At 40.9% G+C, this 12878-nt stretch overlaps 1 protein-coding gene across 1 annotated transcript in view; it reads left to right on the top strand.

The window, feature by feature from the left end:
• The window catches only part of LOC120794970 (glutamyl aminopeptidase), a 29344-nt gene extending 24722 nt beyond the window's left edge, over window positions 1-4622 (top strand). The window contains exons 19-20 of the mRNA XM_040136388.1: window positions 2407-2488; window positions 3477-4622. Coding sequence (XP_039992322.1) covers window positions 2407-2488; window positions 3477-3623 — 229 coding nt within the window. The 3' untranslated portion in view covers window positions 3624-4622. The remainder of the gene's footprint in view (window positions 1-2406; window positions 2489-3476) is intronic.
• The last annotated feature ends 8256 nt before the right edge of the window (window positions 4623-12878 follow it).

Below are 12878 nucleotides of genomic sequence, written 5' to 3'. Positions count from 1 at the left end.
TTAGTCACTTCTTTTTTGGCCCCTTGGCAGCACCAGAAGAAGCTGACATATTATCAGTGTAGTGGCCACGTTACTATGCTCCAAGTTCCTAGGCCACTTGGTGTGCAAAGTATTTTAGCTTTGACTTGTATTCCATTTAATTAAATCCAACTGTCTAATGAAAACCCACTGTACTCGCAAATCCAGGAGGCAGGGAAATGATTTGAATGAGGTTTTATTTGAAGATTTAGATCACAACATCACAGCTGGTGATTCCTATCCAATGTTACATCTCAAACTCGATACAGTTGGGATTCACATTACAGGGGGAGGTGGGGTCTAAAATATTTACCGTGTTCCTCTGTAATTGAACTCATTGCTCTGGACAGCATTTTAATCATTGGGGAATTACAGGGTTTGGACTGTAATAGACATAGATATTCAGCAGGAATAAACCAAAAGAGAAAGCCAAAAGCCTCTCCAAGGGGCCTGGCAGAGTTGAATGGGATGTGAAGAGGAGGGAGAGACGTGAGGCAAAAACACTACATGAGGTAAATTTGGGTCAAAAATCGTACTTTTTCCTCGGAGTCATAACTCGGTCAAATATGAACACACAGAAATGAGACACAAATTGATATTATTCAGTTTGACAGACTTCCCAAGGATATCCTTATCTCCGATGTCCATTGCACAGTAACATCCATATATCTACTTAGAAATCAGAGAAAAAAGACAATGAGAATCATTAAATGTTTAAATTTTCTTCAGTATCAAAGTAATCGAGTACGTTTTCCAATTTTTTCCAAACAAGTATAGTCCAAACACATAGCTCAGAAATGAAAACCAGTACCTACCTGTATCTGACATTACAACATCCCATTTGATAAGCTTTTACAAGCTTTCCTAATGGCTTTAATTCTGGCTAATTGGTTCCCAGAAAGGCTGATATGCTGGTGTTAGCATGGCTCCATCTATAAGATCAACATTTATGACTTCCTCCTTTTTCACACAAAACTGAGATTTAACATTGAGCTGATAAAATAATGAATAGAATATACCACAAGCAGCTCTTCCTGTGAAAAAAAGACCTCAGAGATCCACTTTAAACTACAAGGATGTCACTCTGGACAGGATTTAAATTACAGGAGGACCAGTGAGTTCACAGCAAAATAGAGGGTCATTGTGGCTGTAACTATTACTGGGGTGGGGGTGAAAAATCACCCACATGCACAATCTGAACATGACTAAAATCACTGATCAGCACAGGTGATGTTAAAATAATCCCACCGTCCCTAGAGGAAGAACTCAAGTCCCAATGGGGCTGTAGACCTGTCCATTATTGACTTGACGTTCGATTCCTACTTTCATGCTATGACAAGATATAACACACTATCACACAGTATACACGGTCAAAAGCTTTCTGCTGACTACGACTTACCAGCACCATGTTGTTCCTAAACTTTTACTACCCATGTGCTCTAAAACTGCTTTAGAGATCTACCACCTGTCCCCTAGCATTTCATGACAGAAAAATAGCAAATATAAATATAACCTTAACCTCAAAAAACTGCAAAAACTCTTCTATGGACTTAATATCAGAACATGTGATGATATCATAAAATTATACCAAATATAATATGTGCTTCTGGCCTGTTTACACATCCTGCAGACACAGAGCAACATTAGCATTGATTTGGAGTTTGTGTCCGTGATGAATGTAAGTCCAATATTCACTCCCTTTTAGCTCTGAAATTAGTTTTGACATACACACTTTAGACACAAATTTGACCTTATACTGTGTAGTCATATAATCATTCTAGTGTGTGTTTAGCAGATAACTACTGTCTGGGGGATTGAACAGTACCATGTGATACTCTATCAGCCGATAAAGATTAAAGCTGTGGCTGTTCAGGAGGTAAAATGACACAACTCTTTTACCATAAGCCCAAATAAGGAAGTCGTTGTTGATAAGAAAGGACAAAAAAGCAGAACAGTGCCTTATAATCTGTGTTGTTCAGAACAGTTAGATAAAGCCATTTCCTCCTGTGAAAAGCACACTGTCATGTGCACACCAACTTTCTGGTAATATGCTGCCCCCATTTGTTTGGAGTATGAATTCAACAGTTGGCCAGTTCTGACAAATTAGCTCTTTGTAGTTGGAGGCTGTTGGTTTGCATACCAAAAACTACTGACTTAACATTACCTTACAGCTGCTGTACCCAGAGCATGTTGTAGTGTTAAGAAATTCAGTCAATCAGTTCATTAAAACTGAATAATGAAAAACACGTGCACTGCGTTTTCTGATATGTCAGAATACACTGAACTTCAAAAAGACTTTGAAGTTTTTCACCTACAGTCAAAAATAACTTCAAAAACTTGTTTTGCTCTATTTTGCTGGTCCTGATTATGAATTTTCTTTCTTAACAGGTACACCATCAATGACAGGAACCTTGGTCGTCTACTCAGTAGAATCACCACCACCTACAACACAGAGCTCCAGCTATGGAAGGTGAGCAACGGCCTGCAACACACTCCTACTTTAGTTAAAATGGGGGTCTTTTTTTGCTTATCAATTTTAACATGTTTGGGTTTAGGAAGCTTCCCTCTATTTCTTTCCCTGGACTGAAGAGTGGGTAGTTGTTTGTCTTGACAGTAACTAACACAGTTATTTTTTTTTTTCTTACAGAAATACTCCAGTAAAAATCTTTATTTTGAGTAATTAACATTCTCAGAAGGCCTGAAAGGCGACTGAAGAATAGTGGCTGTGGTCAGCTGGGATTATAGGGCTGGATAAAATCAACAGATTTTTCGATTTAATTGCGATTTGTACAGTACATTTGTACAGTTGTACTGATGCTCAAATCATTTCAATTCATTTTTTCCCTCATCCATCTACACTCAATAACCTGTGATGAAAAAGCCCAAACAAAATTTTAGAAATTTTTGCAAATTTATTAAAAAGGAATTTCTGAAATATCCCATTGACATAATTATTCAGACGCCTTGCTATGGCACTTGAAGTTTAGCTCTAAACAGATCATTTTGGTTGAATACTCTGCCTGTGTTCTGAGCTATTGCCTACCTAATTTTTGAAGTTCTGCCAGAAGTTGTGTTTTAAGTCATATTTTGGACAAAAGTATTCTACTGATGCATATGGGGAGGAGGATTATGATACAAAAGGGGTGGATTCAGACGTTGCTATGGACATTTTGATACTTTTCCCCCAATGTGAAAACGTGTTTCCATTGGAATCCACTGTAACCAACACAAATCCAAGTTGACAACAGCTGCTGTTCTACTACTTATAAATACTACTATAAATCAACTTTCAAGGCTACAGGTTATGAAATTGAGCTTCATACGGTTTTGGATGGAATATCATTTACTGATGGCTGCAAGGGGGATACAATGTTTGATATCATGTGAGTCACAGCAAGTAGAGGTTGGCAGTTTGTGTTCAGTTTTTTGTAACATATTTCTCCATGCTGATCTTGTAGATGAAGCATTTCTTCGGTCTAACACCAGATGCTGGTGCTGGGGAGATGCCCAGGCAGCAGGCACTAGAGACAGTGAGGAGCAACATCGAATGGATCCGGAGGAATGGGGACGAGATCAGAGGCTGGCTGGAGAACAACGTGGTCTAAAACAGCACCAATACAAAACACTGCAGGGATACAGGCACGCTGTAACTGTGAAGGACATATAAATATGGCCTTTTCCCATTCAGTACACACATGGTTAGTTTGGGTTGAGACTGTGTTCTTTTTTGAAGGACAAAAGCAGGGGGCTGCTGTTCTGAATCAACATTTGAAAACAGACAACAATAAAAACAAATATCCACATTCTTATCTATAAGCACTTCACAGTAGCAAAACTCGTACTTGGTCTGATCAGAAGTGAACTGATTTACTACTGCTGTCACCAATAATAATGCACACAAAAAGGCACGGGTCACAAACAATTAGAGTTCCTGACTATTTACTGTAAATGAACTCCGATAGTTATAGATACTCCTACACTCCACTGTATTCTTGCAGTTCAGTCTTGACAATGTTCTCCTATCACGTAGCTAGGAAGGTATCAGCTGACAGTTTTTATCATTGATGCCCTTTCCTCACTAGTTTTACTAACAATCACTTCTGATCTTGTGCTCATCTCCAGAAGGATTTTTGTACTGCCGCTTCTCTTCTTTGTACTTGAAACATTTACAATTTCTTGAATATTTTTTGTAAAACTTTAGCTTATAAAAAAATCTCCATTATTTTGTTTTCATCAAGTGACAAATACAAATATTTGGCTGATACACTCTTTTGAATTGAATTAAAATGACTTTAAATCTCAGGTGTTGGAATTTTCACGATTGCAGAAACTTTGGCTTCTGTCATGGTGTAAGTGCTTAATACACTTGGCACAATGGCGCTGTGAGAGTTTGCCCTTGTCAGCACAGAGAGTGCAGCCATGATTGTCAGGCCGACCTCCAGTATGTTATATGATGATGCATTCTTTGTAATCTCACCTTGTTTCCGTGCATGCCCTGGGTGTGCAGCACACAAAAATTTCACAAGTACACACCACTCTCTGTGCATGGTGCTCACATAATGAGTGCCCCATATTTGTAAGCAATGAGTCAAATAGGGTTAATTTGCTATTGATGAAGAAATAAACTTTTACTAAAATTACTTGTTGTCCATCATTATCTTTTTTCATGTTATTATGGCCCCAGCAGCAGGAAGACCATCAGCAACAATGTCAGTCAGCAATGGTGGAATTAAATATTTATGCTAACATTACGGTACTTGTAACTTATTACAGTATTATAGTTATTAGTTATCTTGAAGACGAACATTTTACATACAAAACAAAAAATTAAATACATCTTGATGTAGCAGTAATCCTAATTTGATAATATAACTCGGACCATTATGCTTTGTAATAAATACTTTCACTGCGTATTAGCACTATATTTAAGTGCAGTTCTGGGGTAATTGAGAACTTTGAGATTGTGCTACTTTATTCTTCTTCTTCACTAGATTTCAGATGGAAATATTGCACCCTTCACTGTGATTGTCTGACAGCTACTTTGCAGATGTAGATTTTACATACAAAACATATGATCAATTTAAAAATTTGATTGCTATAGACTATTAAACTACACAAAGTTTATAAAATTGTTAAAACTAGAACCACTCACTCATGTATTGCACTAAAATGCTGCTTACACGTTAATGCATCAACCTTAACAATAACAATTTAATAATATATTACATAATATTGAAACACCAACAGAGGCCATTCTGCAATACAATATATATAACTACATTCTCTGATAACACTAGCCGTGGTGCCCGCATGACGAGGCAGGTGACCGGCCCATCTGCAAGGAAGTTCCCGCTGCCTCTTCAACGGAATACCATTCATCTCTGCCAACTTCAGGCTGTGTCATTTGCCAACACTAAGTGGCTGTTTCTGGATGCATGATGACCTGCTAGCAATTGATGCATGATGCAGGTCATGATGCGTCCACAGTCACAGCTCAGATGGCAGAGTACACCCCCACTAAATGCTCGGCAATTGTCACTCAGGTTGCACCACTAACTAACACTAGCAGCTACTGTAGCTACATCATGACTTGCTAACACTATTCTGTCTTAGCACTGCTAACAATCATTCGTTCCTTGATAACTTGCTCAAACAGCAGTCTAGGTAATCTATGCTCAAACTATGGCAGCCATTTTCAATGGACTGTTCCAGGTTTTCACCCAAGACCAGGACCAATGGCACAGGATGCATAGTACTGGCTTCAGACTCCTCTGTTAGGCTTGTCGAAGGTGCATGAGCAGTGGCCTACTGTTAGTATACTGAAGTACAGGCTGTTTTTCAGTTCAAATAGAACTGTTGATCAGAGGCACCCTACCTGGGATGGGCTTGCTTCTTCCCTCCCTAACTCATATATGGGGTGTATGAGAGGGGGAGAGTGCATCACATGCACACACAGTACAGAGGATATGTGCCATGTGACATGGGGTCCATAAGTCAGGTGGATCATGTGCATAATAAGGAGGAGAAGTGGGACGGGTATAAAAAAGAGACGCAGAGATCCTGTGTGGAGATGGGAGAACCTTCCAGAAGTACAACCATCACTGCAGCACTCCACCGATCTGGGCTTTAGGGCAGAGTGGCCAGACAGAAGCCTTTCCTCAGTGAAAGACACATTTAAGCACCTAAAGGACTCTCAGACTCTAAGAAACAAGATTCTCTGGTCTGATGAAACCAAGATTGAACTGTTTGGCCTAAGTTCTAAGCTTCATGTCTGGAGGAAAAAGGCACTACTCATCACCTGCCTAATACCATCCCAACGGTGAAGCATGGTGATCACCGCATCCTACTGTAGGTTTGTTTTTCAGCTGCAGGGACAGGGGGACTGGTCAGGGTTGAGGGAAAGGTAAACTGAGCAAAGTACAGAGATATCCTTAACGAAAACCTGGTCCAGAGCGCTCAGGACCTCAGAATGGGCCATGACAACTCTGTGAATGTCCTTGAGTGACCCAGCCAGAGCCCTGACTTGAACCCAGTCAAACATTTCTGGAGAGACCTTAAATGGCTGTCCATCAACAGTCCCCATCCGCAGAAAATCCCTAAATCCAGGCGTGCAAAGCACATCATACCCAAGAGGACTTGAGGCTGTCGTTGCTGCCAAAGGTGCTTTAACTAAGTACTCAGTAAAGGGTCTGAATAATTATGTCAATGTGATATTTCAGTTTTTCATTGTTAGTAGAATTTGCAAAAAAAAATCTAAAATTCTGTTTTGCTTTGGTATTATGGGGCATTGATTGTATATTATTGAGAGAAAAAATGAATTTAAAGAATTTTAGCATAAGGCTGCAACATAAAAACATGTGAAACAAGTGAAGGGGTCTGAATCCTTTCTGAATGCACAGTATGTTCTAAAAAAACAACACAGAGCTATTTTTGGAGGATTTTAAATACAAAATGGTACTACTCCACTATATGTCAGCAGAGTGTGTAAAAAGCGAACATCATCTTTTTACTCTGCCGCTTACAAAGACATCAATTTAAAAATTAACATCTCCCGAAATTTCACCACTATTGGCGATATGACACAAGACCACTGGAGTTTTACATTTTTTGCAGTAGTGAAGATTACATTGACATGAATGACATATTTTTACATTTACATGTTAAAATCACCAATACAGATGGAAATGATTTGGGCAAGCAGGATGACTGTCAGTTACCCAGGTTTTACACTTTTCTCACCTACATAACCTTGGGAGATGGACTGATTTCGCCAACACATATCCATATAGGGGTATGATAGAATGCTTACTAAGTTATGGAAAGGATACACTTGACTTGCAGTTTGCGCTCTTTCTCTCTAAAATCCTCGAGAAAGCTGTGGACAACCAGTCAGGATTTAGTGAAATCCTGGTGGCACTCCAATTGCATCAGACAAAGGACTTGTCTCTGATCGATTTCAGTTTGTGCACGTTAACGATAAATCCTGCACATACTCAAAAGTTAGTCATGGAGTTCCACAAGGTTCTGTGCATGCACCAGTTCTATTCACCATATATATGCTTCCTTTAGGCAATATTATTAGGAAACACTCCATAAACTTCCATTGTTATGCAGATGATATCCAATTGTACTTGTCAGTGAAGCCCGATGAAACCAATCAGTTAGTTAAACTTTAAGCTTTGCCTTAAGGACATAAAGACCTGGATGACCAGCAACTTTCTGCTGTTAAACTCAGACAAAACTGAAGTTATTGTACTTGGCCCCCAACACCTCAGAAACATATAATCTAATGATAAAGTTACTCTAGATGGCTTTGCCCTGGCCTCCAGCACCACTGTTAAGAAACTCTCAGTTCTCCTTGATCAGGGTATGTCCTTTAACTCTCACATAAAACACTCTTCAAGGACTACCTTTTTTCAGTAGTTCATACTTTTGTTACTTCTACGCTGGATTATTGTAACTCCTTATTATCAGGCTGTCCCAACCAATATTTAAAAACTCTCCAGTTGATCCAGACTGCTGCAGCGTGAGTACTGACAGGAACTAAGAAAAGAGACCACATTTCTCCTGTGTTAGCTTCCCTGCATTGGCTCCCTGTAAAAGTCAGAATAGAATTTAGAATCTTCTTCCTCACCTGCAAAGCCCTTAATGACATAGGAGCTAACCTCCTTTGTTGTATTATCTTCTTTTTCAGAGGGGCAATACTGTCGAGTGTCATTCTCATTGAGCCTGAAGCTCTATCAAACAAGATGATCGGTGTGGATGCACATTGCAAATGTGCATAGCAGTGTGTTGCTATCGAGGAATCCGCTGACATCTGCAACCACTGCCAAGCCATATAAGGGTCTGAGGGGAAAGAATGCAGTCCAGTGGTGTTTCTACAGCCGTCAAATGCACGAGTACGAAATACTGTGGCAAGGTTAAAAAATACTAAGTAGAGGGTCAGCAAAACGTAAACTCCTGTGAATGATGAGTCTCGATCAGTATATATTTGAAAATGAGCACTGTTTCACAGACTCATATTCAGTAGCTAGGGAAGGTTCGCCCAGTACAGACGTGTTTCATCAAAGTACAGTTATATCATTTAGTTTACAGCTAAAAAACAAGTTTACCTCTCTAAAAATAAATTAAATCAGGGGTTTCCAACACATAGTGTGGTGTTCCTAATATAGTGCTCCCTGTTTTAGAGTAGTCAGCCCAAAAGTTCAGAGAATATAGCATGTGCATAGTACAAATATAATTTTGGATTATTTTGATACTGGATAAAACTTTGAAACTTTATGATTCCCAATCAAGTTCTGCAGTTATAAGATCCCCCCACTCTGATGTCAATTTTAGTCTTTCTAAGGGATCAAGGTCATCTAATTTTGGCTATAATTCACAATGTTGTGCTGCTTGTTTTCTAAGTCTAGCCAAAAGAACATCGTCATCATACTCATTATATTCATAATCAGTACACATATTATCATCCCATCATGCAGATGGTGGGCAGGAGCTTCAGTTAATGTTCAAACATCAAAAATCAGAATGAGGAAAAACTTTGATCTCTGTGACTTTGACCGTTGCATGATTGTTAGTGCCAGGCGGGCTGGTTTGTGTGTTTCTGAAACTGCTGATCTCTGGGATTTCAGCATGAATCAATGAACCCAACCTGCCTTGTGTCAACAGTCCAGGCGGCTGGTGGTGGTGTAGTGGTGTATGGAATGTTTTCTTGACACACTGCGGGCCCTTGATACCAGCCAATCATGGTTTGAATTCCACAGCCTCTCTGAGTGTTGTTGCTGACCATTTTCATCACTTCATGGCCACAGTTTACCATATTGTAATGGTTACTTCCAGGAGGATAATGCACCGTGTCACAACGTAAAAGTCTTCTCAAACTGGTTTCATGAAGATGACAATGAGTTCAGTGTACATCAGTTCCCCTCCCAGTCACCAGATGTGGATGCAATATAACACCTTTTGGATGTGGTTGAACAGGAGACTAGTAGCATGAATGTGCAGCTGTAAAATCTGCAGAAATGATGTGACGCAATCATGTCACCATGGACGAAAAGGAAAGTTTCCAACATCTTGCAGAATCCAGGCCATGAAGAACTGACGCTGTTTGAGAGCAAAGGGAGGAACTACCCAGCATTAGTATGGTGTTCCTAATATAGTGCTTGGTGAGTGTACATGCTCTTTCACTGTTTTGGGGGTCCCTAATAAGACATTCCTTAAATATACTATGAAAAATATCTTTCTGTTTTATGCTAGTTTACCACACTGTATCGCACTTTAAAACACTAGTTACAATAACATTGCAATACACACCATATACCTTCACCATGATGATTCTAAAAATAAAAGGCTACTCTTGCAGTGTGAGCTTGCAGAAATTAGTTTTCTTAGAGAGAGGATGTCCAAATGAAGTAGTGTGCCCGTATATACCTGCTTGTTTAAAACACAATCCCCTTCTATTGACCAACATTTATTTGCCGTTACACGGCAGAGGTCTGATCTTTCAGTAGCTATATTGTAAAACGAAAGGTGATTTTATTATGTTATTATAACATTATAACATACACAAAAAACTTACAGATGAACTAATTGTCACAGGTACAGAATGCTTTGTAACGTGCCCCCATACTGATACACAAAATCCACCTGACTTATGCACACACCCCATGTCACATGACACATATCCTTTTTGCTGTGTCTGATATATGTCTTTCACGCACATGTACTGTACATGCAAGGGTGACTTACTATTACTACTCACATGTTGATAAGAGGCAAATGCCTCATTTTGTCAGTAAGCACAACCTAAGCACAATGATACTGATACTGATACATTTCATAGGTCGGTTAGAGACACCCCACCTGGGATGAGGTTGCTTCTGTCTCCCCAACTGGAGAGATATAAAGTGGTGGTGAATAAAGTGAAGGTAATGTCTGATGCTCATCTTCCCTGTGTGTTCACCACATTGGGTGTGTGGGGATATGCACTGATTTTTCTGAAGTGTTTTTGGAGAGGCAGACCATCTGGGGCGACTTCTCTTATCATGTGGAGAACTGGGAGAAAGCTCAGGCACAGCGCAGTTTTTTCTCTAAGATTGCTGCACACAAACCAGGCTAGCCCACAAGCAGGGTGATAGCTCTCCAGGGATGGCTTGAGTTATCACTGGCGTGCATAAAACTGGATTACTGTTCTTTCCTTCCTTCTTTGGTTTCTAAAGATGTGGAAACCACGCAAGGCGAGTAATGTCTCCTCCCATTTCCATTTTCACTACTGTGCGCCTGGCAAAGTAGAGCGCAAAGTAGTGCACAACCAGACTCCTGCGTGGTAAATCTGTGATGATTCTGCCCTGGTTCATGGTCACATAAGGTTTTATCACTGAAGCATGGTGTCAACTCTCATGTGCCGGAGAGTAAGCAGCTTAAAGGTGAGCTGTTTTTCCTCCCTCTGCCTCCCCGATAGTGACCCATTTCAAAATGAAAATGACTATTTGCATACTACTGGTGAGTGTTTAATATTGTTTCTGATTGCGGGAATCGAGCCATGCCAATTTTTCAGTCTTTTCTGCTAATTCCAAGTGTTGCCCTGGTGATGACTTCCTCCCTGCATATGCCTTCATTAATGGCATTCTGCGGCAGAGCTGTGTGTTTTCCACCATTGCAGGAGGGTAACAAGGGGCAGCCCTGCTCTGCCTCACTCACCTGCACACTATTCATGCATCACTGTTCAACAGATAAGTGGGTCACTTTCTGGCTTGACAGGTTGCTGAAAAGGGGGAGCGTTATCCTGCTGCCAACGTCCTCCATTGTGCTGCCTCTTACCTAGGCATTGGGCAAGAGTTTACGTAGCATAGACGATTACATATTCTCATCACTTCATTGAGCTAAGCCCATGTCTCTGGCGATTCAATGTCATCACGCTGAAGTTGCATTCCAGCCAAGCCAGTGTATTCAGTCTCGTTCTCGACCTGGATTCATGTTCTCTGTGGATCTTTGTCAGATGAAAACATAGTGGCTCTACTGCACTTGCTACAATGAGTGAAGACGGCCTCTAAGGTAAGGGTGGGGGCAGTCATGCCTATGATCAGACCAATGTCAACCACTCAGCTCGGCTTTGTTTGGCTGGAACTGCACCTCACCTGCAACAACGGCACAGGCTCCACATCCCCACTGGCCCCCAGTGATGTTGCCCTTTGACACCTGTTTTTCAGTATGCTTGCTTGACAGACAGGGATGGAAGAGACATTGCCTGTCGTCTCATTATACCAACCCTCGGAATCACTGCAGTACAGAAAGCTCTGCTCCATTTCCACCTCAGTTACCAAAGAACTCGTCATGCTGAGGTCGGACAACATCACTGTGGGGGCAATTTTATTCCCTGAGAGCCTGGTACCTTCTTGGATCTCTCAGGGTGGGAGCAGGAAGCAGGTCCAGGTGCGAGTGGAGGTTGCCACATCATCTTGCCACATTCTACGACAGTGCCTCATGGTTTGGCGGCTGAGAGGGAGAAGTTGAACAGCTTGTGCCTTCCAGTCGCCAATGTTTCCACAATATAAACACAGGGTTCCCTCCACTTCCAAGGCATAGGGGACATATTAGCATGTGTTTGCATCCGTTCCCACTGCAGGATATACTTGCTCTTCTGCAGGGGCTTTTTGACTGGGTGGTGCTGTGTCCACCTGGGGGTGTTTGCGGTGATATCTGTGGCTGGTCATGACAACTTAAACCGCTTCATAGCCAGGAGTCATCTGCCTGTTGAAGACTTCCTACGTGGTGTCCATGTACTGAGACCCCACCTGTTGCCTCTTCCCACACTGGGATCTTGAAATGGTCCTGGTAGGTCTCTCAGGCCTGCCTTTTGAGCCCGGAGTCAGGCTGGGCTGGACCTTGTATCAATGAAGCCCTTTCCTCTTCCAAGAGAGTGGGTGAGTTTTGTGCCTTGTAAGTGCAAGGCAATGCTTTTTTTAGTGGCAAGAACGGGAGTGTTGTTGATATGTGACCAAACCCGTTGTTTCGACCTCTAGTCGTCACTTCCAGCTTCAGGTACTTTTTTCTGATACAGAAGCTGGCACTTTTGTACCAGTAAAGAACTTGTAAGAACAAGGTGTAATGAGTTTTCCTATTGTTGCTTTGGCTTTTTTCGAGCACAGGATATTATTCTGATGAACAGTTGAAGAATGCAGTCCATACCAGAAAGATTTTCATTGTTAGTTTGTTATTGAACTGGAACACAAACAATAACTACAATGTCACAGCCAGCGGAATTTACATGGTAAATACCACAATGCACAATAAGGTTATTCAAGAGAAAAATAGCTACAATAGAAGAAAAACACTGAGTGTGATTAATTTTATTTCACCAT

Source organism: Xiphias gladius, chromosome 10 (assembly GCF_016859285.1).
Source record: "Xiphias gladius isolate SHS-SW01 ecotype Sanya breed wild chromosome 10, ASM1685928v1, whole genome shotgun sequence".
Classification (NCBI taxonomy): Eukaryota; Metazoa; Chordata; class Actinopteri; order Istiophoriformes; family Xiphiidae; genus Xiphias; species Xiphias gladius.
Note: the sequence above shows the minus strand (reverse complement) of the source record. Positions and strands in the feature narration are given on the sequence as shown.